The 26,040-nt window shown below is 64.1% G+C and overlaps 1 protein-coding gene across 5 annotated transcripts in view; it reads left to right on the forward strand.

Annotated features, from left to right (window-relative positions):
• ABR (ABR activator of RhoGEF and GTPase) overlaps positions 1-26,040 on the forward strand; it is a 102,329-nt gene that overhangs the window by 65,258 nt on the left and 11,031 nt on the right. For 4 of the 5 annotated variants that reach the window (XM_074974271.1, XM_074974272.1, XM_074974273.1 and 1 more), the window contains 10 exons: positions 1,790-1,842; positions 2,506-2,646; positions 3,736-3,857; positions 4,131-4,296; positions 4,632-4,754; positions 5,113-5,188; positions 5,464-5,568; positions 6,847-6,921; positions 7,216-7,313; positions 7,711-7,842. In XM_074974271.1, the coding sequence (XP_074830372.1) occupies positions 1,790-1,842; positions 2,506-2,646; positions 3,736-3,857; positions 4,131-4,296; positions 4,632-4,754; positions 5,113-5,188; positions 5,464-5,568; positions 6,847-6,921; positions 7,216-7,313; positions 7,711-7,842 (1,091 nt within the window). Of the gene's footprint in view, positions 1-1,789; positions 1,843-2,505; positions 2,647-3,735; positions 3,858-4,130; positions 4,297-4,631; positions 4,755-5,112; positions 5,189-5,463; positions 5,569-6,846; positions 6,922-7,215; positions 7,314-7,710; positions 7,843-18,035; positions 18,365-26,040 lie in introns of those variants that run through there. The other variant, XM_074974275.1, reaches the window with a different exon arrangement.

Genomic DNA, 26,040 nt, shown 5'->3' on the forward strand with positions numbered 1-26,040 from the left:
TCCCCCAGCCAGTGGGGGGAGGGGGTATATTTGGGGTGGGGGGGTGCCTTGCCTTGTGCACGATACGCCCCCCCCCACACACACACACACACACCATGCTCTGGCTTCCTGCTGTTGGAGAGGTGGGGGCACAGCTGCCTGGGAGGGCCAGCACCTCATCACGCTTACCCGACGTGGAGTCCTTGTCCCAGGGCTGAGAGCAGCCGTGTGCTGGCCCAGACCTGAGCGCCCCCTCCCCGCTACCCCACTGGCTGGTCGACTGAGTCCTAGTGCTTCAGGAAAGGGGAGCAGGTTTCCTTCTCCTCGGGCAGCTCCAAGCGTGTTCTCACAGGCTTTGGGCCAGGGAAAGTGGTCTGAAGGGAAGGGAGAATGCAGTTACATCTGCTCAGGGTATAAATAGACTAGGGAGTCATGCAAGTCACCTGCCAGGCTGTGCTGGGAAGGGGATGGGAGGGGTTTGTGGGAGTCATGTGCGCACATTCCTTCTGCTAAGAGTGAAATGCACAAGGGTTTGGAGCCCTCCCGGGCCCTTACACGGTGTGGGGAAGATCAAGCTCTTGGGTCTGCAAGCCCTTGCAGACACATCTCCAATGAATGCTGAGCCCCAAAGGGGGTTGCAGGGGCAGTTCCCCACCTTCCCCTTTGGGGGTCGGGTCCGGCTTGAGCCTCCCCGTAAGTCAGGGGTAGCAGCTGCCTGCACCATCCCATTGTGTCTGGAAACATCTGAGGTCCCACGAGCCAGCACACCGCTGGTACCTGCGGGAACTCTGCTGGGTCAGTCAGTTTTCCCCCCCGATTCTGGTGCCTCTCGGAGAGAGGGAACCGGAGCCGCTGGCAGGGGAGCTTCAGGGCTGGTGTGGTAACCGAAAGGACCTGGACGTCCTGGAGGCGGCGTGGATTGGGGGCCATAGAGTGCCCAGGGCGGTTTCTCAGCTCCAGGGAGAACAGGACTGTTGTAAAAAAGGCCAAGGTTCCCCTGGCTGAGTTTCGCAGCCGGACCCCACATCCAAGCCTGGCTCCATGCTCGGGACGTGGCTGGCATGGCTCTGTCGGTTCGGGGGCGGCAGGGTTCAGCTGGGACAAGGTCTGCATGTGGAGAGCGAAGCAGACTGAAAAAGGGGAAACTGATGTGGCCGTGCCACTGGCCTAGCGGGGAGAAGCGAGAACAGGAAGCAGGCTGGGCTCACGGTGCCTAGCCCTGGGGGTGGCGTTCCCTGGTAATACAGGCGAAGCCAGTGTCGGGTACCCTCCCTGTCCCTTGCTGCAGCCCCCTGGCGTGGGGTGAAGTGCTAATGCTCGGTGGAGCGACACAGCAGGGGCTGCGGGGTCAGCGCTGAGGTACGCTGGTGGGTCAGTGCACAGGAAGCTCACAGCCCTGGGCTGAGCTGTGTCTGATTCGAGCATCTTCCCAGATCCTGGCCCCCGCACCACATTCCCAGCCGGTGGCACTGGGAATTCCAGCCTGCCAGGGAATCAAAACTGTCCCGGGCACAGAGCGTGGCCCAGCCCCTGGGACCCATGCAGAGACTCGCACGGCCGGGCGTGAACCCGTCTGGATGCCCCCAGGTTTGCTGCAGCCAATGGCTCGCTCTGTGCGGACACACGAGGCCATCTGAGCAAGTTGGGCTCTGAGGTGCTGGCTGGGCCAGGGGCTTGGAGCTGCTGATGGTTGAAGACCCCATGTGTGGATGCCGGGGGAGCTGCCTTGCTCAGCTGCCCAGCGAGGGGCTGGGGTGGGGCTGAGCTAGGGCAGGCCCTTTCTGACGCTGGCGCCTCTCCCCCCCCCCAGCGCTGCTGTACAAGCCCATCGACCGTGTGACGCGGAGCACCCTGGTACTGCACGTGAGTACAGCTCCAGCTTGCCCCCGGGGACACCCCTGCCCACACACGGCCACCACCACTTCCTGCCAGCCCCACCCACCAGAGTCCTAGCATGGGGGCCGTGCCAGGGGAACACATTCCAAGGCCCCCCTTGGCACCACCGCAGCTCTCAGGTGGGCACCTGTGCCAGACTGTGCTCACATCCTGCTTCCTCCGCTGCCTTCGTCTGTCGGGCACAGGATGTGCCTGGCTCCTCTGTGTCTGGACCCACTGCTTGGATCAGCAGCCTGTGCTGCTTGGGGGGGGGGGGGGGGTGGGCAGGAGCATGCTGGGGCGCAGCACCCTGGGGACCCCTTTTCTTTCCTCCGTCCCTGCTGGGGGCACTGTCCAGGAACAACCCACTCCGAGGTGGGTGGGTGGGTGGTCTTTGCACCTGAGGGTTAGTCCTGCAGGGGAGGGAGCAGGAAGCTCTGGCAGATTAACCCCTCGTGGCCAGGATGGCAGGCCTTGCTTCAAGCTCCTAATGCTGCTGGGTCTCTAGGCAGTGGGCTCTGGCTCAGAGCGGAGCTTGGTTGGGGGCCCAGTGCTGCCCTAGCAGCTAACCCGCCGCAGTCTGTCCACCCCCGCGGCAGGGGGCTCGCTGGTTCTGCCTTGGCTTGCTCACGAGCACCCGCTCCGTTCCAGGACCTTCTCAAACACACGCCGGCTGACCACCCCGACTACCCGTTGCTGCAGGATGCCCTCCGCATCTCCCAGAACTTCCTGTCCAGCATCAATGAGGACATCGACCCGCGGAGGACAGCAGTCACCACACCGAAGGGGGAGGTGAGGCAGGGCTGCTGGGGTGAGCTGCCTCCGACTCTCCTGGTGTGTTAGCAGCAAAGCCACTTCTGCCCAGCCGCTGGAATGAAGGCCGGCTGCAGGAGACGGTGGTGGCCCATGGAGAAGTGGGGAGATGTGCCTGCCCCCGCCCCCTCCCCTCCCCCCCGAGCCAGGTCAGGAGCATTGCCCTGGGGCCTGCTAGCTCAGCTGGCTGGCCCCAGACCTTAGTGGTGTGTTGGGGCATGTGCGCTGTGAGGGACCTGGGTTCTGGGGCGAGAGCCCTGCATGCGGTCTGTGGTGGGGGCTGGTCCGGTCCGTGCCTGAACCGGATTGCCAGGTGACTGGGACCCATCGTGGGAGGGCCGAGCTGGGGTTGTCTTCCAGCAAGCCCCCTCATGCGCTGTGGTACGCTGGGCAGGGGCCCAGTCCCCAGGCAGGGCCGCCCTCTGGGGCCGTGGCTTGAGGGACTAAGCAGTTGCCAAACAGGAACCCAGCTGGCATCTCTGATTACTGGGAGAGGGGAGGTTGGGAGGCTTTTGCAAGCCTTCCCCCCCCACCAGGCATGGTACAGGAACCTCTCTGTGTCCCATTAAGGGGGTGGAGTGGCTGGGGTGGGGTGGGAGGGTTCACCAGCTGATGGTATGATCCATGAGCTGGCCCAGCCTAGCCGTGGCTGTTGGGGGCCCTTCGTGTCTTGTGGGGGCCCTCCCCACTGCAGCAATGGGGCTGGCTTCAGCCTGACCTCTCTGTGTCTGGGCTGCCCTTTATCCCTGCCCTGCTGGGGAAACACTGGGCTCTTAGCTGGCTCTTGGGAAGAGACCCTCCAGCTGCAGCCCAGGTCCAGGGTCTGGTGCTGCTCTTCTCTCTGGTCCGAGCCCAGCCAGCCCCACAGGGCCCCTCCTTGGGGTCCGTCTGTCCCCAGGCCAACCGGGTTTTGTAGCTCTCACACTCTAGCCATGAGTGGCCAATGGCAGGGCTGCCTCCTCCGGGGAGCTTGGAGGCCTGGCTGCTCCCACGTGCCATCTGGCCTGTGCGCGGGCTGAGGGTCCCGGCCTCCAGCCTCTCCTCACGGCAGGCCCTGCTCTCTCCCAGACACGGCAGCTGGTGAAGGATGGCTTCCTGGTGGAGCTGTCCGAGGGCTCGCGGAAGCTGCGCCACGTCTTCCTCTTCACCGACGTCGTCCTCTGCGCCAAACTGAAGAAGACTGCCGTGGGGTAAGGCGGGCGCCACCCTGGGGAGACGGCTGAGGAGGGGGCAGCACCCCCCCCAAGTGCTGGGGAGGCCCATGCTGCAGGGGTCAGTGCCACATGCCCTGCTGCCCGGAGCAGGGGCCCTGGGGCTGGGCCGAGGGGTAGTCTATGCCTGGGCGGGGGGTAGACCTGCAAGGGGCAGGGGTGTGTTGGGTGGTGTGGGGCTCCTGGCCTGGCTGCTCTGTGCACAGCAAGGCACGCTGGGGTCACGGGCTCAACCCGGGCGTGTCACTGCAGGAAGCACCAGCAGTATGACTGCAAGTGGTACGTGCCGCTGGCCGACCTGGTGTTCCCGGCCCCCGAGGAGTCGGAGCCCTGCCCGCAGGTGCACACCATCCCGGACCACGAGCTGGAGGACATGAAGATGAAGATCTCGGCCATCAAGAGCGAGGTGCAGAAGGAGGTGAGCCGGGGGGTTGGGCTCGCTGGCATGCAGTACTGGGGGGCTGCGCCCATGCCCAGAGAGGGAGCTCTTGTATTTACCTCTGCTTAGGGGGTGGAGGGGGAAGGTCGTCTCCCCCTCCCTCCCCCCCCGCTGAAGGGCCCTGGCCAGCTCCCTAAGCTGAGAACTAGCCCTGCCCCAGGCTGGGTACATGGGCCTGCTGTGCCCCACTGGCACCTCCCTGTCTGTGCCCCATCTCCTATCCTGGCTGGTGCTGGGGGAGGCAGAGGGACTCCTGCGTGGATTGTGGATCCCACGTGTTGGCTGGCTCCCACTTCTTGCTCTTCCCTCCTCAGAAAGCTGGCAAGGGGCAGAGCCGAGCCATCGAGCGCCTCAAGAAGAAGATGTTTGAAAACGAGTTCTGGCTGCTCCTGAACTCCCCCACCATCCCCTTCCGCATCCACAACCGCAACGGGAAGGTAGGGGCCTACCAGCTGTGGGCTCGTCGAGAGCTGCTGATGAGGCTCGAGGAGGCTGGAGAGCTGGCCTGGCCAGGACTGTGCTTCCCTCAGCTGGTCACTGTGGGGTTCCTCTGCCGTCCTCAAAGGCACTGCCCTCCCTCGGCAGGAGCGGGGTATCTGTGTGGGGCTGGGGCTCTGAGTGGGGCGATGCACACTGGGCGGCATCTCTTGTGCTCCCCCTCCGGCTGGCCGAGCTGCTCTGTGCGGGCTGGGATCTCTCCCTGCCATGGCTGGTCTGGGGGTGCCCAGTACCTCCTGTGGCACTGCAGGGGCCTCGGTTTGCTCAGCTGCCCTGACGCTGTCCCATCCCTTTCAGAGCTACCTGTTCCTGCTCTCCTCGGACTACGAGAGGTCGGAGTGGAGGGAGGCCATCCAGAAGCTGCAGAAGAAGGGTGAGGCCCTGTGCTGCTGGAGGCCCTGTGGGAGGAGCCTGTCTCTCGGGGCTCCCTGGAGACGTCCTTGGGGCTTGGGCTCGCTGCTGCAAAGCCATTCCTGCCAGGGGTCAAGGCATGCTGCCGCCCTGTAGCAGCGTGGGGCCCCACCGTGCCCGTGGCCTTTCTGGGCCGCCCCTTGGGAAGTCCCACGGTGCACACAGCCCCCTGAGGCCAGCGGCAGCACACGGGCACCCCTGGCCGCAGCTGCTTACCACCCCCTTCTGATCCCGCAGACCTCCAGGCCTTCGTGCTGAGTTCAGTGGAGCTGCAGGTGCTCACGGGGTCCTGCTTCAAGCTGCGCACCGTCCACAACATCCCCGTCACCAGCAACAAGGACGGTGAGTGTCTCCCACCGGGCCCTGGCTCCCCCATGGAGCATGCCAGAGCACGCTCCGTAAATCTCCTACAGGAGGGCGCGTGGGGCCAGCTGCCACCAGACCTGGTGGTGCCCATGCTCCCGCTCGCTGCCTGGGCTCCTGCCTGCTGGCGTCGGCTCAGCGCTGAGCCAAGATCTGTCAGGTTGGGGGGGATAAGTGCAGCGTCCTGGCTAACAGCGGGGCTCTTACAGAGGGGGTTGTTCACTGGGGGACAGGACTCCTGGTTCTGTGGCAGGCTCTGCTGGGCCTCAGGGTAACGGTCCCTGCCTCCTGGGCAGCTCTGGGTCTGTAAAGCACCCAGGGCTCTGATGCCAGGGCTGTCGGCTCCTGCCCGCTGGTTCTGAGGCTCAGATGGTTGTGGAGTGTCTGCCCACTAGGTGGTGCTGTGAGAGCAGAGCAGCACCAGGCCTGGCTTGGGACGGGCTCGCTGGGCAAACGCAGCCCAGGGCTGGGCTGTGCTGCTCAGAGCCCCGTGGCCCCACGTGCCCGTCTGGCAGGGGAGGGCCCTGCCTGCTGGGGGCTCAGGCTGGCAAGGTGTGCCTGTACCCCCATGATGGGGTGTGGGAATCATGCTGGCCGTTCTGTGGGAACCCATTGCTGCACCCACCTGGAACCCCCTCCCCCTCCATGGGGGCTGTGGATCTGCCCCTCACATGGCCACAGGGGTCACTGCTGCACAGTAGGAGTCTCTGGTCTCCTACCCCCCCCCCCCCCAGCCCCCATGAGAGCACAGGGCACAGCTGGTGTCCGTGGCAGAGATCCGGGCACAGGGCAGCTGTCTTGTCTGCAGGGCTCTCACTGGGTAGGTTTAACTGGTGGTGCTGGGAAGCCAGTTCCGGAGGTGCCCAGTGACTGAAGCCTGGGCATCCTGGCTGGGACAGGTGCAGTGGGCAGCCCTCCAGCAGGGCGCTGCTCACTGCAGGGATGGGAGTAGCGTGCATTATCCTGGCAGTGAACGTGCCCTGTATGCTCCCCCTCTGTCCCCACCGCCCCCACTCCTGACCCACAGCCCCCTGCAGCTCCAGCCTCCCTGGCTGGGCGCTAAGGAGGTGAGTGAAGGCTGAGATGCTAGGTGCCGGGCTCGCAAGCCAGGACACTAGCTCCTCTGCTGAGGTGAAAGGCTGGGGCTGGGGCCAGGGCTCCCTGCAGCCCCAGTGCCCAGCTAGCAACAGGCCCAGATTCTGGGCCAGCCAGGGCTGTGAGCCCTAACATACCCTTGTGCTTCTCTCTCTGCCGCAGATGACGAATCCCCAGGACTCTACGGCTTCCTGCACGTGATCGTCCACTCGGCCAAGGGATTCAAACAGTCTGCCAGTGAGTGTCAGCTCCATGCTGCTGGGTCCTGGCTGAGAGCGGGGCCTAGCCCTGGCCCTGGGGCCCAGCTGTACCCACCCAGGGGTGCAGAGGGCCGCTGGAAAGGGGAGAGACCTCTCCTGCTGTGGGGTGAGCTGCCTGTCCTGCCTGTGTTCGTGATGGCATCTGCCCTGGGAGCCTGGTGGTGCCCATCCTATTGGGCCCTGGCTGGGGAAGGACTGGGGACTCCGCCCAGGGCCCATGTGAGCTGAGCATGAATCCCTAGAGCCCCCTGACTCGTCTCCTCTTCCCCAGACCTCTACTGCACCCTGGAAGTGGACTCCTTCGGGTACTTCGTCAGCAAAGCAAAGACCAGGGTTTTCCGGGACACAACTGAGCCGCAGTGGAATGAGGTGAGTTCACTGCTAGGGGACTGAGGGGATCATGCTAGAGCCAGGGAAAGGACAGCACCCCCAACTCCCGTTCCAGCCCTAGGCTGCACCCTCCCACTCCGCTGGTGCCCCTCAATCCTGACTCGTAGCCATGCCCCTGCTAGTCAAGTCCCAGGCTTCCTTCTCCTCCCCCAGGCCGTTCTTCCCCTTCCTGCTATGCCAGCTCTGGGCTCCCCAGCTCTGCCACGGCCCCCCCAGAGCCCGGCCACTGCCACATGAGGCCAAAGCGCCGTGCACTCAGACACATGGGCCCAGGCGCCATTGCCCAGCCCTGCTGTCTCTGGCCCCTGCTGGGTGCATCTCAGGGCTGCTCCCTGCCCCTGGCCTTGGCTCAGGCGCTGTCCCTCTCGCTCCCCAGGAGTTCGAGATCGAGCTGGAAGGTTCGCAGTCGCTGCGTGTCCTGTGCTACGAGAAGTGCTACGACAAGACCAAGCTCAACAAGGACAACAACGAGATTGTGGATAAGATCATGGGCAAGGGGCAGGTCCAGGTAAGGCTGTGGAGGGGGGGGGGGCCCCTCGGGGCGGCTGGAAATTGTGTGTCCCCCTGGCCTGGGGCTGGCCTGCCTGTGCCAGAGCAGCTCTCAGGGCTGCAATGAGCCTGATCCCTTCCTCTGAGCAGCAGCAGCAGCACAAGCCTGGCCTCCCCTTGCCTGTCGTCTGGGAATGGCCAAACCGAGAGGCCATGCTGCGAGCTGCTTCGTGCTGCCAGGACTCCCCCGTGGGCGCTGTGTCGCTGGCAGAGCCGCTCCCTTCCCTTCCTGCCAGACGGGGAACATCCAGTGGGTGGGTTTGTGTTTTTTCTGTCTGGCGCACCGCGGTTCTGTCGGATTCTGGCTCCGAAGCCATCTGCGCTCGGTGGATGCCTGGGGTCAGGCTGAGATGGAAGGTGTGCTGGGTGCTCTCTCCCTGGCGAGCAGGGGCTCTCACGATGCCTGAGACTGAGGGGCAGAGATCTGGCCAGGTCAGGGCTAACAGGTGGGCTGGCTCCAAAGCCGTCTCAGCCCAGGCTGGATTTTGGCTGGCAAGCGTGCTCGGTTCTGAGGGCGGAAGGGGCCGGGAGTAGGGGAGGCCCGGCTAGCGTGGAAGCTGGGTTAGGTGGCTGGAGGGTGCTGGGCGGTTCCCCGGGCTCTAATTGTTTCCTTCCTGTCTGGCCCGGCTGTAACGATGCTCCCACTGGGAGCCAGCTGTGCTGCCCGCCAATGCAGAGGAATGGGGGGGCTGGCAGCTCCCCACATGAGGGGATGCTCCCCATGGCGTCCTCTGTTTGCTTCAGGGAGTGTGTTCGCTGGCTGGGGGCAGGGCAGGAGCTGGGGCTCCAGACTCTGTCCCCTGCCCTGTCACCTCTGTGTGTCAGTCTCCCCCTGCCAAATGGGGATGTCAGCTGAGAGCAGTGGGGCGACGGGCTGGTGGTCTCCAGGAGCACCCTCCCCAGTCTGCCCGCTGTGGCACCGCCCTGGTATTGCAGGGTCCCATGGTGATGCTAAGGCCCAGCTATTGGCCAGGCCCACGCTGGCGGGAGGGGGAGACTCGCTGTCTGTCTGGGTGTGGGGCCAGGGCTGAGCCCATGCAGGTGGTCATGGTCCCACCCAGGGTACCCCCTGTGCGATCTGTGCAGAGCTCAGCCCTTCCCGGCTCCGGCCGCTGCCTTCAGTCACCAGCGCTGCTGTTATAGCAACCGGGGTTGCCAGGGCAACTGTCTCTTGGTTGGGTAGGGAGGATGGGGGGTGCTTTGCTGCATCCCCAAGGATGTGCCCCTGGCTCAGCACAGGAGGGGTGTCAGGAGGTGCAGGAAATGGGGAGTGGCCAGTGTGCCCCCAGGTGTTCTGGGGTGCAGCTGAGGGTGCTGGCTTCAGCCCTGATGTAGGCAGGGTCCCGGTTACCATGGAGACTGTGTCTCCCTGTGTGGTGATGAGTGCTGGGCCCCCGGGCGAGGGGCCGGAGGTGCGTTCAGTGAGGGGAACTTGGCTGTGGGATCGGTGACCCCACTGGCTGGAGCTGCGCCCTGGTTTCCTTCAGGCCATGCCACAGCACCCCTCTGCTCTTGTAGGAGCTGGGAGGGGGCTGGGTCCTAGCTCAGGGCTGGGACTGTAGTGCCAGCATGGAAAGCTGCCCCTGGGTTCATCCCTCCAGTTATCTGGGCACAGCCCATGTCGAAGCAATAGCACCCGTGAAGTTGCTGGTGGCTGGCACTCCCCTTGCAGGGTAAAGGCTCTGCTTGTGGGGCTCATGGGTTTTGTGTTAAGGACTTTGTATTAATCTGTGCTGGGCAGGGTTAGGGGCTTGTGGGGGCTCGTGCCGAGCCGCTGGATGGTCCGACACTGCTTCCCCAGGTGGGGTGGTGCCCCCGGAGGGATCAGCAGCTCACAGGCCCTGCAGGCGTTTGTAGAGTCCTGTTGTGGGTCAGCAGCAACGGGGTGCTAGTGGACCTGTACCCAGCTATCAGGCTCCACCAGGCCTCTGTGCTCCCCCCACAGGTGGGGCTGAGTGTTTGAGCCGCCTGCACAATTGCTCTGGAGCCCAGGAGCTGGCAGGGAGGGGAGGTAACTTCCAGCCCCCAACCCCCGGTTCCAGGCCCTCGCCAAGCCAGGGGAGGGGCCGAGTGGCCGTGTCCAGCCCCTGGCGCGGGCAGGTTTGCTCAGGCAGGCCTGTCGCACAGAGGCAGCTGTTGCCCACGAGAGCCTGTGCCTGCAGCAGGGACCCTACAAACCTGCTGCAGTAAATCAGCCTCGTGACCGTGGCGGGGGTGGGTGGCGCATGGCACAAGCAGCTCCTCTCTGTGTGGCGCGGAGCTGCAGCGGGTACGCTCGGCTCATCGGGAGGCAGCCAGCTGCCCTGGGAGGGTGCCGCTGGGCTAGTGGCAGGAGGCCGGCTCCCAGGCTCCGGCTCCCAGTTCCCGGGCAGAACCCAAGACGCGAGTCCAGCTCAGTAGCTTCCCCTGGCCCTGCTCTTTCCGGCCTGTGGATCACTGCAGCGATTGGGATTCCCCAGCGCCTTCCTAGGGCTGGCGAGGGGAGGGGCAGGGCCTTGGTTCAGCCATGCAGAGGCAGAGGGGAGTTGGGTCTCCTGGCAGCTCTGCTAAGCCTGATGTTTGCAGTGGGGGTGTGGTCATGGCCTGAAACCCGCCAGAGGAGCAGTGAGCTGGGGCTGGCTGCCCTGAGCCAGCTGCTTGGGACCTGGTTAATTTGAAAGCCTCTGCTTCCCCTCCCCACCCCACCCCACCCCCCCTCCCATGGCGCAGACTACATGGTGCCTGGGGGTGGCCTGGCCAGCCTGCCAGCTCATCCCTGCTGCCTGTCCCTGCATGCTGGGACTGCTGCTCCAAAGGGCCTGTATGATTAGCCCCACTCTGCCTGCTCCATGGGAAAGTGGCTGTGCTGGCCAGCCCCTGGGGAGCTGGGGGAGGGAGCAGTGCTGCCGGGAATGGGGGGGGAGTGGAGCCAAAAGCCAGCTGGGATGGGGCGAGGGACCGAGTTCAAAGCCCTGCTCCATTGTGCCATGTGATTCTCCAGCTTTGAACTGGATCAGCAGCAGGTGAGGGGCTGTTGGCATCACCCTGGGAATATGCAGGGGGTGGTCAGCAGGAGGGACCGGGGGTCCTGGTGTCTGGAGAACAGCAGGGCCATGCAATCAGAAATAGCCTTGTGTCAACATCCATGATTCATGGGAGCCAGGGCGGGGCCAGGTGCAGGAGCCCGGCCTCCTCTGGAGGAAGAGCACTGCGCTGTGTGAACCGTGGGGGCGGAGGCTGGGGGAGCAGGCATGGGCAAGAGGCCCCTAGGCCCAGAGAGTTGAGAGGAGGCCCCTGGAGCCAAGCAGCCCCTGAGGGAAGGCGGGTGGCCTGTCTGAAGCTGGAACCGCAGCTGTGATGGTGGGTGGGAGCGAGGCTCTAACCCATAAAGGCTTCAGCCCACGTGCTCCAGGGCTCAGGAAGGAATTGCTCTCCCAGGACTGCCTACATGCTCTGTGGGTAGTGGGGGAGGGCAGTCCCCATCCAACGTGGGACTCCAGGCTAGATGGTGGCCCCTTGCAGCAGCTGCTGTGAGCTGGGTTGCAGTCCCCTTCCCAGCTGTAACAGGTCCCAGGGGACCCCCAGCCCCTCTGAGCAGCAGAGCAAGAGCTCCCATGAGCTGCTTGGCCAGGGTGCTTATGGGGTTGGGATAGCTGCCCACCCTCAGAGCCATCCTCTCCCTGCTGTTGAGGGGATGCTCTGCACCCCCACTGTGTCCCCCTCCATCTGCCTGGCCAGCTTCATCCTGGCTGCAGTTAAACTGAACCTGCTGTGTGAGGTTTGGCCACTTGGCTCCAGCCTGGTGCGGCTGAGCCTCTGGGGCATCCCCCTCCTGCCCCCCAAGCATTCAGGCAGTGTCGGAGGAGGGTTTGGGGGTGGGGTACGAGGTGGCTGTCTGGGCCCTGCTCTCCCCGGGGGATAGATCCACCCCAGAGCCAGGCTGTAACCTGATTCTGCTGGAGCCTTATCCCCCTAAGGCAGCTGGAGGGGAATGACATTGGGAGCCTGCTGAGCAGGGGAGAGGCAGGTCCAGGGAGGGACACTCAGCCCTGGGGGGCTGCCCAGTGCCTTCAAATGTGCTGCAGGAGCGCTCTGGGCAGCCCCCAGGTTTGCCAGGCAGCTGGAGGCCCTGACCCTGGGGCGGGCTGGCTGGCTCTCTGGAGACCCTGGAGAGGGAGGGCTTACTTCCTACAGGCTCCCTGTGGCTCCCATAATGGCTATTAACGGAGGCCCAGCAATAGCCTCTGCTGACCTCTGAGTGCAGAGCTTCCTGGCCTGGAATGCTGCCTGCTGGCGCCACCATCCCAGCTTCCTCCGAGAGCCCAGCCTGCGGCCCTAGTACCAGGCAGCTCACATGTAGCAGGAGTCCCTGGGCTGGGTCGCACTCACGTGCCTTCGGCAGATCTGGTGTGGGGTGAGCTTGGCTTGCTGCCCGGGGATGATGGGGAGACGGGCAGGCTTCGCGTACGGCATGCCCCACTCTCCCTGGCTGCTGCAAATAACCTCGCTGTGTGCCAGGCTCCTGGGCGAAAGGGACCCTTGGGCGTAGGAAGAGGACCGAGGAGGAGCCCGGAGCAGAGCCATGTGGGCTCAGAAGGCTGCCTGGCTCCCCCAGCAACTGGTGGCCTGGCCAGCCGGGTGGCACTGCTTAGCGCCGCTCTCTGGAGGCGATGGGCGGGGCCCTGTGAGAATGCAGGGGTGGGAGAGCGGTTCGTCCTCGCCGTGTCCCCTGAGACCATGGCTCATGCATCAGTCAGATGGCAGTTCATGCCCTGAGATTGGCATGGCAGGGGGTGGCTGGTGCCAGAGAGGGAGCAGGCTGGGCGTGTGGGGGAGTGGCTCTGGGTGGCTGTGCTGACGGCTGCCCAGCCTGGGAGACAGCTGGCCAAAGAGCCTGGGACCCAGCTTTGGTATGGCTGGCAGGTGGTCAGCTGTGGCAGAAGGCCAAGGGCTGCCTCTTCACCCTGGGGGCTTTGAGCCACCCCCCACAGGCAGCTTCTCAGGCCTGCAGCATCTCTCTGACACCCCAGCCTGGGATTTGTGTACTCCTTTCCCAGTGCACCTTGCTCACCCCAGTCCTGAACTTCCCTTCCCCTGCTCCCAGCTTCCCGCTCTCTGCCCGGCTGGACCCGGTCACCGCGCAGGCCTTGTATCTGTGTCAGGCCGGGGGCTCCATGCTGGGTGTGACCCAGCAGAGGATGCGTCGAGCTCCTCGAGGCCTGGTTCTCAGCCGCCGCCGCCTCCCCAGGTGTTTACAGTTTAGCCGACCTGGCCTCTGCAGAGCAAACTCTGAGACGGGAAGTCTGCAATGGGAAGCAGATGTCTGCTCTGGGGACTGGGCCCTCCCCCTCCTGCTGCCCCTGCTTCTGCAGTTGGGTTCATAAAGCAGGCCGGGAAATCGTTCAATATGCAAATGTAGCGTTTGGGCCTCCTGGCCCTGGGGATGCGCCAGGCCCTGCAGGCAAAATCCATCAAGAATTGATTCCTTCTGGCCGAGACCAACCACCTCCTGCCCCGTAAAAATCAAGGGGGAGGGCAGGTTGGTAAGCCCCCTCCCCCACGTGTATTGAAGGGCCAGACTGGGTCAGAGCAAGGGTCCAGCTAGCCCAGTGTCCCATCTTCCAACAGCAGCTGGGGCCAGGTGCATCAGAGGGAATGAACAGAATAGGACAACTATCTAGGGATCCAGCCCCAGGTTCTGACAGCCAGAAGCAAGGGACGCCCAGAGTGTGGGGTTGTCCCTGCCCAGCCTGGCTAATGGCCATTGATGGACCATCCTGCCTGAACCCGGCTGTGTGTTTGGCCTTCACAGCATCCCTCGGCAAGGAGTTGCACAGGTGACTGCGTTGTGTGGAGAGGCACGTCCTTAGTTTGTGTTAAGCCTGCGGCCTGGTACGTGAAGGGGGAAATCACCCTTTCTCCACACCAGCTGTGGTTTTTCTAGCCCTGTGTGAGCTGTGCTCACAGCTCTGTGTTGGCTTTAGCATACCCGTCCTAACCTCTCTTGCCAAGCTGGATGGTTCCCATCTTGTTACGCTCCCCTCAGGTGGCCGCTGTTCCCTACCCCAGAACACTTCTGCTGCTTTCCTCTGTGGTTTTGCCAGTTCTGTGACACAGTTGGCTGAGCTGGGGCGACCAGAGCTGCACATGGGATTGAAGGTATGGGCATCCCGTGGATTCAGAGGGTGGCATTCTGACATTTTCTATCCCTTCCTGAGCGGTTCCTACCAGTCTGTTAGCTCCCAGGCCCTGTGTTCACCCTGCTGGTGGTAAGAGCTGGTGAGCCTGGCAAAGACACGCTGGCACTCAGCAGTTCCTCTCTGCAGAGCTTTCTTCAGAGTCCTCCATGGACCGGCCTGGGGCTTAGCGGGGCCGTGCTGGGCTGGCGGGCCAGGCCAGCTCGGGGAGATGCATCCAGCCAGCCGGGGGCGCCTCTTTCATAAGAGAAGAAGGGTTTGAGCACAGGACCCTCGGAGGGGGCACTTCCCTGCCCGCTGCTGTTTCTGGGCAGTCTCAAGCCAGGCAAGCGGAGTTCTCTCCATCCAAAGCAATGACTCCCATACAGCCATGGCCTGCTCGCTCCGTGTTCAGTGTCTGCCAGCCCAGGATTTGGGGTGCACTGTGACAGCCCTCCATGGGGTTAGGAGCATCGCGGGTTCTTGCACCAGCCCAGACCACCTCCCTGGAGATGGCCAGGCTGTGGGGGAGGGAACTCCAGTTTTAGGAATATTTTGGGTTTGGAAAAAGCTTCTTGCCCCCATGCAGCTCTGCTGGTGCACCTCAGTCCCGACCTGTTAGCCCAGCCCTGGGCTCCCCACTCCCAGCTCTGCCAGTGCCCTTCACTCCTGCCCTGTAGCCCCTTTCTGTGCCAGTTTTCTCTTCTCCTCCTCCCCCCCCCCCCCCATATCAAGCAGAGGCTGGCAGCTGGAGCAGGTGCATTGCATGTTCGTGGGTGGGTTCTGGACAAACTTAGCTCTGCACTCCCTGCCCAATGCAGCCCCCCCCCCCACCCCATATTCTGGCTCTGGGGGGCGGGTGGAGTTGTGCCAAGCTGTGGGGACGTGGGCAGCTCTGGTGAGGGTCGGCAGGCAGGTGTCCGGCACCGCGAGGCCGAGCGGACAGGCCGTGCAAGTGACTACACAGTGCAGACTGACCATCTCTGGCCAGGCAGTGGGGATGGGCAAGGGGCCATGCAGAGGGCATTGCTGGGGGTACAGCACATCCCTGGCTGGCGTTTCCCTTCCCCAGCGATGAGGCAACTGCCTGAGCCAGAGTCGCTCCCTCCCCTCTGCTGCGTGAGCTTGGGGAGGGGGAAGCCTCCCCAGCCGTGGAGCCCCCCAGGCTGATCTGGGGTGGGGGGGAGGTTCCCTTGGTCACAAGCACCTTGTGCGACAGGCATGAAGCCGCTTCCCTTTGCATCTCCCTAGGGCCAGGACTCTGCTCCCGCCCTGCCATGGTCCCCGGGTAGTGGGTGCGGGGCACCTGGACCCTGCCTGGGAGTTCCGGCCTGGCCCTACAAGGCACAGGGTGCCCCACGCTCCCCCTGCAGGGGAGGAAGCCCGGGAACGGGCCCTCTGCTGCTGGCCCCAGCTCCATGCCCAACCCCTGACTGACCCCACGCAGGCAGCTGGGCCGAGCCCAGGGAGGTCAGAATCAGGGCCATAGAGCAGTTCCTCGGGGCCTTCCACCGTAGGCAGGGCGGGGGTCAGCCAGCCCTGCATGTGGGTCCCCAGCCGTGCGCTCGGCTCCTGCATCGCCTTCGAGGCGGAAGCTAGCGGGCGGTCTCCTTGCTCCCGAGTCTCGGGCTCTGTGGGGCGGGCGTGCCAGGCACACGGCTGTGTGGACATGTTCGCCAGCTGCCTGCCCCCACGGGAGCAGGGCAGGCAGTGTTACTCAGTAGCCACTTGCCGTCGTGGCTCAGTTTCTAGCTGCCCCGTACTCTCCTCTAGGGAACGCTGCCCCCTGCGCAGGGGGCTGTTAGCGGGAGGAGGCACCCGGGCTCTGGTGGAGATGAGGGGGCCTGTGGCTGTGGCCCAGAATGAGCTCACTGGCCTGGCCCATGCTCCTGGTGTGCTTGAGGGAGGAAGGAACAGCTGTCGGCTCTTCGGGGGCTCTGGCCAGCGGGTGATGTGCTTCACCGCTTCCCGACAGAGCCTGAGCAAAAGGGGGCCCTTGCTGTTTGGAGCCCTGCCAGCCAGCTGGGTGCAGGGTGTGGCCAGGCCCTGGTGAAGGCACTGCATCTGGGGGTGCCCCAGACAGAGTTCGCCCTGCCCCATTACACAGGCCGTGCGTGTGACTCGCACGGTCAGTAACCAGTCACCGGGACGGTCCCTGGAGCCGGGGGGCACTCACTGCTCAGCCCTCAGCTGAGTTAATGGGGAGGGGCTCCCCAAGTTCCCCAGCAGCTGAGGCCAGCCCTGGGCTCCATGCGTTGGATGCACACGTGTCTGGGCTGGGTGGGAGAGGCAGCTTGGCTGGCCGCGTCTGTCTTTCTCCCTGCGGAGGCGTGGCGGAAGCTGCTGGCCTCCAGCACGTGGGCTCTTGTACCCTGGGCTCTGGCCAGCTTCCAGCCAAGCTGCTGTCTTGAATCAGCCCTGGGGAGGAGCAGACGAAGCGCTCCGAGGCTTCCAAGCCGCACGAGCCCCGGGCTGGGGGGAGGGAGAGAAGCGACACTCCCCACCCGGCCGTCTCTCCGATGCTGCTGGCAGAGCCACTGTCTGGGCTGGCGCTCAGCCTCCCCCGTAGCTGCACTGGGGCCATCGCATCCCTCACTGGGGTGGCTTAAAAGCCACCTAGCCAAGACCCGAGTCAGGCAAGAAGAGACCCCAGCAGCTGAAGACATTCATAGCCTGGGCCGTTCACTCACCCAGGGCAGGGCCAGCCTCTTCGGAGCTTCCCTTCCCTCTGCTTAGGGAGCAGCCCAGCCACGTGGGGCAGGTCTGGAAGGCATTGCTGGGGATGCTGGGTTTTGTACCTGCCCCCCATGCTCCTCTGCTCTGGGGCTAACCTGCCTGCCGTCGCACTAGCCCTATGGAAGCGGCAGACTGCTGTGTGCTGATCGAAGCACCTCCTGGCTGGCACTGGGAAAAATGCCACTCCCCGGGTGCCGAAATGGCTACTCGGCTCTCTGGGGCAGGGACCATCTTGCCATGGCCAGACAGTGCCTGGCATGGTGGCGTCCCCATCCCCCTTCGGCATTACCACACTAGGACGCACATCCTTACTCGGGGGCTACTTTCTGGCTGCTGCCCAGATTCCCAGCAGCGTGCGGTGAGGCTGGGGGCAGCTCCTGCTGGAGGGGGGTCGCTCTGGCTTGTGACAGCTTTGCTAATGACTCCGTTTCCTGTGTGTCACATGAAAGGCGCTGGTATTTGCTGCTGGTCCCCACGGCCGCCCCCCCCCCCCGCGCAATCTGGGATGTGACATCTCGGCTTGGCCAGCTGACTGCGTGGGAAATCCAGAGCAAGGGCTGCAGCCGGGCAGACCTGGGTGACGAGGAGCCAAGGGGTGGAGGAGCCCCTCGCATAATGGCATCCGCTTCTCTGGCGGAGAATGTTCGAAGCAAAGCCCGGCGGGAGAAGGGCAGCTCCTGAATGGTGCAAGGAGACCAGAGCGCCCCCTCTCTGGGGCTGGAGGGCAGTGCTGCCCACCGCTTCCCGCCTGGCTGTGGCACGGGGCGAGATGTTAGAGGGGGTCACAGGAGCACCCATGCCCTGCTCCTGAATTACAGCACTGCCTTGGTGCACAGGATGTAAAGGGTTAATCATGCCTGTCTCGGGTGTGCTAGCCAGCATGTGTCCGGGCCAGGTGTGAAGCAAAAGCCCTGTGCATTCTGCCCGAGAGAGATGGTGACACAATGGGCAGCATGTCTAGTGGTTGGAGCCTGGGGTTCAGTCCCTTTGCTGCCTGGGACCTGGGGCAGATCCCCTCTGTAAACGCCAAGGGAGGACGGGAGGAACCGAGGCCGCTGCGCTGCGCGGGTCGCTGGCTCCGGGGGATCAGCAGGGAAGGCGTTAACGGGGCAGCCGGGCTGTGCCAGCGGCTGTGCCAGGCTCCTGGCAGGAGCGGCAGGGAAGGAGTTAAAGGGAGTGGGGGGAGCCTGCCTTCGAGTCACTTCCTCGGAGGGGGAGGGCTGCTCTTGGGCGCCCGCTGGCTCCCTATCCCCGCAGCGAGCCGGAGCTGTGCCTGTCTTGTGCTGCTCTGCGCTGGGCTGCTGGCTGGGGCTCTGCGCGGGATGGGCTCTCCTGGGCACCGCTGACCCGGCTGGCAGGGGCTGGGCTTTAGGAGGTGCCGGGGAGGAGGATTTCTGTCCCACGCCGCAGGGGAGCGGGGAGCCCAAGATGACGGAGGTCTTAGTGCAGCCGGACTGTAAGCTGAGCTCGGTGTGCGAGCACTTGGACCACTGCTGCCTGGAGGGGCTGGAGGAGCCCAGGAGCAAGCGCCCCTCCAACACGGGAGCCAAGCTGTGGGGCCGAGTGCGCAGCAAGCTGCTCCGGCAGAAGGTGCTGTCTTCTCTTCCCCCTTCCCTGTGCGGCAGGGGGCTGGGCATGCCCAGGGTTCACCTGCGGGTGCCAGCCGCTCTAGCCCTGCCAAGTGCGGGGGCGCCCTGGGACTCACCCCATGCCCTGGGTGTCCATGGTGCTCAGTGAGCCGGTTCGGTCCCTCTGCAGGGCGTCCGCTCCAGGGTGCACCCACTCTAGCCTGGCCGGTGCAGGGGACTCCCCAGCCAAGAGGGTGATGGTCTGTCTTCTGCTGCCTTAAGTAGACGCGCTGGGTCCTGAGAGAGGCTGTTCCTCCTGCCCAGGGAATTCGTGGGCTCAGAGCCAGCCAGATACTGCACGTGGGGCAGCCAGCTCCGTGCAGGGACTGCATCTTAAGGCTGCTGCTGCCCACCCTGCAGAGGGTGCGGGGCTGGGTTGGACTGGTTCTGAATCACAGTGCACTGGGGGCTGTGGCTTTGCAGTGGGTCTCATGCAACTAATCTGATGGGGCAGAGTGGCGGGCGAGGATGCTGTCCCGCACCTGTGGCACTCCTTGCTGCAGGAGGCCAGCTGGGGGGACTGGAGAGAGATTAGTCTTGCACATGAGTCTCGTGGTTCAGGGTGTGAGCGGATCACCGTGGGGTCCAAAAGACCAGGAGCTGCTTTTCCTCACTGCCCTGCCGTATCCGGTCCTGGCCGTGCGGCTCCCTGGAGACTGTCTCTGGGCAGCGCTCCTGGTTCTATTGAGTCTTGCCGCAGGCTCCCTCTGCAACCTGGGATGAGTCACTTCAGCCAGAATTGTCCAGATGAGCTGGCGAGGCCGTGGTGCCCAAACCCTGGGGGCTGGCACCCAGAATGAGGGGCCCCTCTGGGTAGTTGTGGCACCATAAGGTTAAGGCTCCCTCTGCAGAGCCAGGGCTAATGACCTGTCCTCTCTGGGGCTGCAGGGCAGCTGGCACCGGGGCTGCAGATTCGTTACGAGGTGCTGTGGGCGTTTTGGTAGAGTTGGCTACGCTCCCTGCTGGTGCTCCCCTGGCACGGGAGGGGACATGGAGGGCAAACGGGCAGCCAGTTCGGAGCCTTTGGGTGAGCGTTGGTGCTAGTGACGCCGACAGCCGCAGCTGGTGGCAGAGACCTGGGCAGGCCATCCCAGGGGCATGTGCAGGTGATGGGGCAAAGCTTGAGTGATGCCAGCTCCACTGCCCTCTCCATTCTCTCCCCTTCCGTGGAGGGCAGCTATTGCCCCAGCATTTGTCTTGACGTCCCTGGAGGGTGCCGCTCGTGTACGGGTGTCTCCCTCTGACGGTGTCTGCTCCACGTTGGGCGCCGTCTCGGCGTCACTTCAGCCTCACTCCTAGGCACACAGCTGGCGGTGCCTGTTGCATACTGGGGGGATTGGGCTGCTAGCACTAACCATGGCAAAACATCAGGCTTGCAGGGGTCGAAGTCTGCTTAGTAACAGTGCTTTCATCCGCTCAGCATGCGTTCGCTGGCTCCCCGGCTGTGACGCAGCTGCTGAGATCCCGCTGGACAGGAGCATTAACCTAATTTCTGGGTAGCCGGGGTCCATGGCCTGGCCCCTCCCTGGAAGAGGATTAAGCTGCAGAAGCGAGGAGCTTTGTCAGGGAAGCTGCCCAGCCCTGGACTGCTCAGGGAGACGCATGCTTTGAGTGGCTAGGTTGGAACACCTGCCCTAGGGTCTGCTGGCCAGAGATGTGAGAGCCGAGGGACGGGGAGAAGCTGTCTGTAGTTCTGAGGTGAATTTCAAAGCCATGAACAAGTCCGAGCATTTCTGACCCTGGCAAGGCAATGAAGGAGAAACTGACTCTCACCCCTTTGTCTTGGATGTGCAAAATGTCTGTAACCTCTTGCTGCTTGCTCGTAGGTCCTGCAGCTGACTCTGGGCCCTAAGCTTTTATTGGGCCGACTTCTGGTCAGATGTTTCATCCCCCACCTTGTCTCTGGGCCCAAAACACATCCACAAGTGCCAGCTTCTCACGGGCATCCAGGGGCCATCAGGCACTGCTTTCTTCTGGGACTTGCCTAGTGGTAGGATGATTTGTGTTATCATAGCACCTAATCGTCCGTGTCCCTACCCCCGCTGGTGGGCCAGGTACCCGCGATGCTGGGCGGTCTGCAAACGGGACTGTCCCTGCCTAGAGACTTATGGTCGAAGTAGCCGGGGTGTTGAGAACAGCCGGTCCCAGCAGCCTGAGCTAGAAGCATCTGGCTGCTTGGCTGGGTCGCAGCTCGCTCACCCTGGCTTGGCCAGCAGCTGACACCCTGGGTGACCTCAGGGGTGTGCGACCCAAGGCAGCGGTGCAGGGAGGGAGTGACTGAGTCGTTCTGTGGGAGGATCCCCTCGCCAGGGTGGCCTGGCTCCCTCTGGGAAGAGCTGGGAGCAGCTGGGTGCTCAGACACCTGCTGCTTTGCTTGCTCCCTGGGAAGGCCTGTTCCTGGGAGCAGCAGCGATACGGCAAGCCCAGCTGATGCCCTCCGCCCCATCGGGCGTAAGAGGGGCCCGGCGCGGCTGCCTGCATCCCCCAGCATTCCTGGGCCTGCATTGCGTTCTCGTGTGCTGGAGTCAGGGCCTCTGACAGGCACGTGGAAGGGAGGCTCCCTGGGAGCACCATCTCCAGGAGAGGGAAGCCCGCAGGGTGTGGGGCAGGGCCTTGCAGCTCCGGGGGGTGAGGCTAGTTTCTCGTCCCGCAGACCATTGTACATCAGCAAGGACGGGGGTTCGGCCACTGAACAGCTTGTCTACGGTGGCGCTTGGAGCAGGGCCGGCTGGGTGCTGGCATGCGGGAGGGGCTGTGCTGGGCATTCGCGTCGTTCCTGCCAGGGCGCTCGCCGCATTCCCGAGGTGGCGCGGCTGGCAAGGCCTCCCTGCGACCTGCAGATCTCTGCCTGCCCCGAACCACACCTCACCCAGCGGCTGCTTGGAGCACCTGGGCCACCTCGTTGCTGAGCTGTTGGGGCGTTCCTGGCTCGGTCCTGCTGTGTAGGCACCCTGGGGTGGCTGGCTCGTTGCAGGGGAGAGGCCCTTTTCGCTACAGCTGTGCATTTCCCCTCGTGTGGTGGGGGACGCTGGCCGTGTGTGCGTTGGGACGTCCGCTCCAAGCTCGTGCTGCGGTTAGCTGACGAAGCTGCCTTGTGTCTGGGAGGCTCTCGAGGAGTGCGGGACAGCGGGAGGTTCTGCGGGGAGGGAAATAGAGGAGATGGATTTGAAAAAAGAAAATCCCAGCAGGACCCGAAGCCTCTGCTGTTTGACAGCAGAACTGAACAGTCAGCTGGGGGGGCATTTTTGATTGGCAGGACATCGCGCACAGAGGGGCTTCTGGCCTTGCGGGCTGGACACTCCCATTCACCAGGCTGCAGGGAGAGACAGGAGTGATCATACTGTCTCCATTTCCTAATGCTCCACAGTCTCCTCCCGCTGTGCCAGGCTGGGCCCTGGTACTGGAACCGGTGGGCAGCTCCTTGGCTGGGCCGGGTACTGGAAGTGGCGGGTGGCTCTGCGGCTGGCACAAGGAGCCAGATCGACAGCCCTGGAGTCTCCGGGGTCTGCACAGCATTGGCCTGGCAGGGGTGTCGTCCCTTGCATTGCCCGACCCCCATTTCTCCCCTGGGCAGGGAAGGCTAACAGCAGCCGTGGCTCTAGTGTTGCGGGGGCCCTGCCCTGCTGAGAGCCGCCGGAGCCCTACGCCTACCTCTAGGCCACCAGAGAGCTGTCAGGGGAGAGCCCCACTGCGCAGCCTTGGATCAGTGAGCTGCAGCGAATGGCTCCCCTGGGACCACCACTCCCCAGTCGGTGTTTCCCCTCCTCTGGCACGTGGGCAGCGATGGGGTTGTGAGAAGAGACGCAAGCTGCTGGCTTGGAGTCCCTCTTGCGCATGCCGGGTGAATGGGGGAGGTGGCAGAGCCCTGGGCGCAGGGGGTCTGTTTGTCCCGCAGCACGTGACTGGGCCTAGTGTAGCAGCTGCCGGGTCCAACGTTCCCGGCCCCATCTACCCTCCAGAAGGGACCATGCTGGGGGGGAAACGCTCAAACTGGCCGAGTGCTCCAGCTGAGCTGGCCGAAGTGGGGAGCCCAACGGTGTTCTCAGTGTCTGTGAGCCTGTTTCTCTCCCTCCCTCCCCCCCCCCCCCCCCGGCCCTGATTGCAGCCCCAAGGGGCCCCCGGCAGTGCATGGCCCAGCCTGCAGGCTGGCCCTGAGGCTGAGGAGGAAGCAGACTGTCAAACATTTTGTTTGTAAAACACTTGTCATGTTTTCAGGCCGCACAAATATTTAGTTACAGATCCGCCATCACACCCCTCCCCCTGCTGGCGCACCAGGCGTGGGGTCTGGCTAAAGCATTACGGGCAAGAGGCACTCAAGTAATAGCAGTTCTGCTCCGAGGGCCTGGGGGAAGAGGAGCCAGCCGGCCCCCTGTTCCTCTCCCGAGCCTTGCCGGATGGGCGTCCCGGAGTGCCCTGGCGAAGGGCTGCTGGGGGCAGTGAGCACAGCCTTGGCTTGCCCTCCCCCTGCCGGCTCGCTCTAGGGCCCGCGGGCAGAGCCGTGTCCAAACAGCACTCTGGTTCTCGGAGAGGCCCAGGGCTCGCCCTGTCTGGAGGGTCCCCACCACAGAGCAGTGCTAGGAGGGGAGGGGTGGGCGCTCCAAAGCCTGGGGTGCATGGGGGTCCAGACAGACTTTGGTGTGAGGGGCAGGTGCCTTGCATGACATGGTCTGTCCCGTCCCTCCCTGCCCCTCTCTTGGCTGGGCTTCTGGAGAGGCGGGGGCTTGGGGAGCCAAAGGCAGCCAGTTCTCTTCCCAGGTGTCAGCAGGTACATGGCCATGGAGACATGTGACATCCATGGGGGAGGGAATCCCTGCCGGACCAGGGGGGTTCTCAGGCTCCACTGATCCTGCATTTGTGCCTGTGGATGGGGGTGCGGCCATGCGTCTCGGGCCCTCCTCTGTAGCAGCATTGGTGGTAGCTCTTCCTTGGTGACCAGCCCCGTGCTCTGTGTCCGTATGCCATCCGGCCTGTCCTTGGGGGTGCCCCCTTCAGCCAGGCTGTGGAGAGGGGACCGGCTGGGGCAGGCGAGGAGGCAGGAATGTGCGGTGCTCTCTGGAGGGCAGGGTCACGCTTTGAATCGGGAGGCTAACCTGACTTTAATAAAGGCCTTATTCAGAGCCTGCTAAACCCCTTCCATATGTGGACTTCAAAGTTCCTGGGGGAAGTGGCGGGGAACTTTGCGGCTGTTTCCAGTGAAGTTCAGCGCAGTCAGCTCATGTTACAGCGCAGAGGGGACCTGTGGGAGCTCTGTCACCGCCCTGCCAGAGCAGCGAGGGTGTGGGGCAGCTGGGGCCCCCTCCGGCAGCACTATGACTCCTCAGCCAAGGGGTCTCTGGGGCAGTGGCTGAGGTAGAGGATCCTCCACACAAACCTGCCAGAGCCCACGCCTGGCCCCTGCTCCTCCCTGCTGGGCACTGCTTGCCGTGCACAGGGACAGGCAGGGCTTGGTGCTTTCTCCAGCCCTGGCGTGTGTCTGTCGCGGTCTCCTAAAGTAGCGCCCTGTGTTCCGGCTGGGGCATACGGCAGGCCGCATGACGTGGAGCCGCTCAGCCCCTGGTACTTTGCCCTCCTTCCAGCCTGCGCCGGCCGCTCTGGAGCACTGCTTCGGCCTGCTGGAGGCTCTGGGGAGAGGGGCTGGCAGTGCCATCTGTAGCGTAGGTCGTGTGTAAGCTTATGCCTATCTCCCCCCCCCGCTGTCCCAGTCCTGGGCCCCATGTACTCCTGGCCGTGCGTGGTTAGGACACAAGGCCCAGAAAGGGAGCGGTGAAGGCAGGGGGAATGTGTCCCCGTGGGAACAGCGCCTGCGCACGGGCAATGCGAGTGGCAGGCTGGCGGTGTTGGGCTTGCAGTGGGGCAGGCTGGGCTGTGTCGGAGTGGCTGGGTTTGGCCTGGGAGCGCTGGCAGAGCCAGGCTCCTTACTTGGTTTGCCCATTCGGTGAAGGTGTTGTCAGCTGGCTACCCTGCACTGTGAGGGAGCAGCAGGGACTCTGTCCTCTCTGCTCTGCTGCCCCTTCCCTGCAGCTCTAGAGGAGCCCTGGCTGTGGGGTTCGTGACCAGGGGGGCTGTGGGGCTGGAACTGGTTGCCCCCTCCCATGTCAGCCCCAAGCGGTCCCAGCCTGCTCGCTGGATGCTCTCGGGCATGGCACACGTGGCTGTAGCTGGAGCACTGTGCTGCTTTGCAGGGAATGTACGTCAGGAGACATTCCTGTGCCGAGGGCTGGAAACCACAGCTATTCCACGTGGCCCAGGGACAGCAGGGGAGAGAAACCACCGGGCCCTAGCTCGGCCTGGCCTGCTGCGGGAACTGGCTGAGCACTGCCAATGGCCCGCAAATGGTCGCGGAGCCTTCGGGGGGCCCCCAACCACAGCCACGCAGGGAATGGACACTGCTGTAGGCTTCCCCTGTGCCATACGAGGCCTCAGGTGGGAGAGACCAGGGCCGGGTGGGGGGCAGAGCTGGTGTCTGAGTCTCTGCTCATCCTTCCTCCTCTAGCAGGACAAGCCAGCCCAGGCTCTGCATGTAGTGAGGGGCTGCAATCCCTGTCCCTTGCCCAGCCTGTCTAGCAGTGTATTAACCGTAGTGACTCTGGCATAGCCCTGCTCTGCCCCACCAGCGCTCCCGACGGGCAGCATCCCCCTCCTGTCCCTGCGAGAAGCAGTGCAGGAGGGTGCTGTCACCAGTCCCCCCGTCCAGCCCCAGGGCCAAGAGTGCGCCATGGCTTTGCCCTGCAATGCACTGGGCAGCGGGCTGGCTCCGGCTGGGGCTGAAGATGGCTAGCTGCTGCTGGCTGGCCATAACTAGGAGCCGCGATGCGCAGGTCTGAGCGTGTTTGGGGGGGTGCTGTGGGGCAGTCACATGAGGCAGCACCGTCTCTTCGACTCCGGGCGGGTGCCAGGGACGGACTCCGGCGCTTGGCCTACTTGGCTGGCTGGAGTGGCAGGTTCTGGTGTGGCTGGGAACCCCGTGAACGACCGAACGCTTTGCTCTGAACACACGGCTGGAGCTGGCCCGGGTGTGACCACGGTGGGGAAGAGCACCCCCTGCTGTCCTGTAGCTCCTTGGGCGAGCCCCATGGGATCCCTCCCCCTCTTGCAGATCATGCCCGCGTCTCTCCAGCGCTGGAGGGAGGCTGACACGGCCGCCCTGTGGCCAGGCTTTTGAGCGCGGGGCTGGGCCCTGCTGTTTGGGAGAGGGCGCTGGAGGCTCCAGGGGCTGCTCGCCCATACTGGTACAAAGGGCGCTCTCTGAAACACTGTCTCCTTGACCCCTGGGGACAGGGTCCCTGCTGCGACGGCCCCAGCAGGGAGGGGTTGGCTGGGCCCAGCCCCCACTGCTCTGGCCAAGGGGAGAGCCCGGACCCAGGGGCATGGCTTTCTCAGCCTGTCTGTTCCTATATACTGTGGGTGGGGGATGCCACGACCCTCTCCGTCCACCTGCTGCGCGGATGTGGTGGGAGGGACCCTGGCGTTGGCCTGTGTGACGTCTGGGGCTGCTCCAGGGCGGAGGGGAGGTAGAGGCTGGCAAGCCGGTAGTGGCTGCTGCTTTTCTCAGCCTCACTGGAACAGCATGTTCTCGCCGGAGCCTCTGCTGAGCCAGGAGATGCCAGAGGAAAACGGCATGTCCTTGAGGAGCGAAGG

This window comes from Natator depressus, chromosome 17, assembly GCF_965152275.1.
Source record: "Natator depressus isolate rNatDep1 chromosome 17, rNatDep2.hap1, whole genome shotgun sequence".
NCBI classification, from domain to species: Eukaryota; Metazoa; Chordata; order Testudines; family Cheloniidae; genus Natator; species Natator depressus.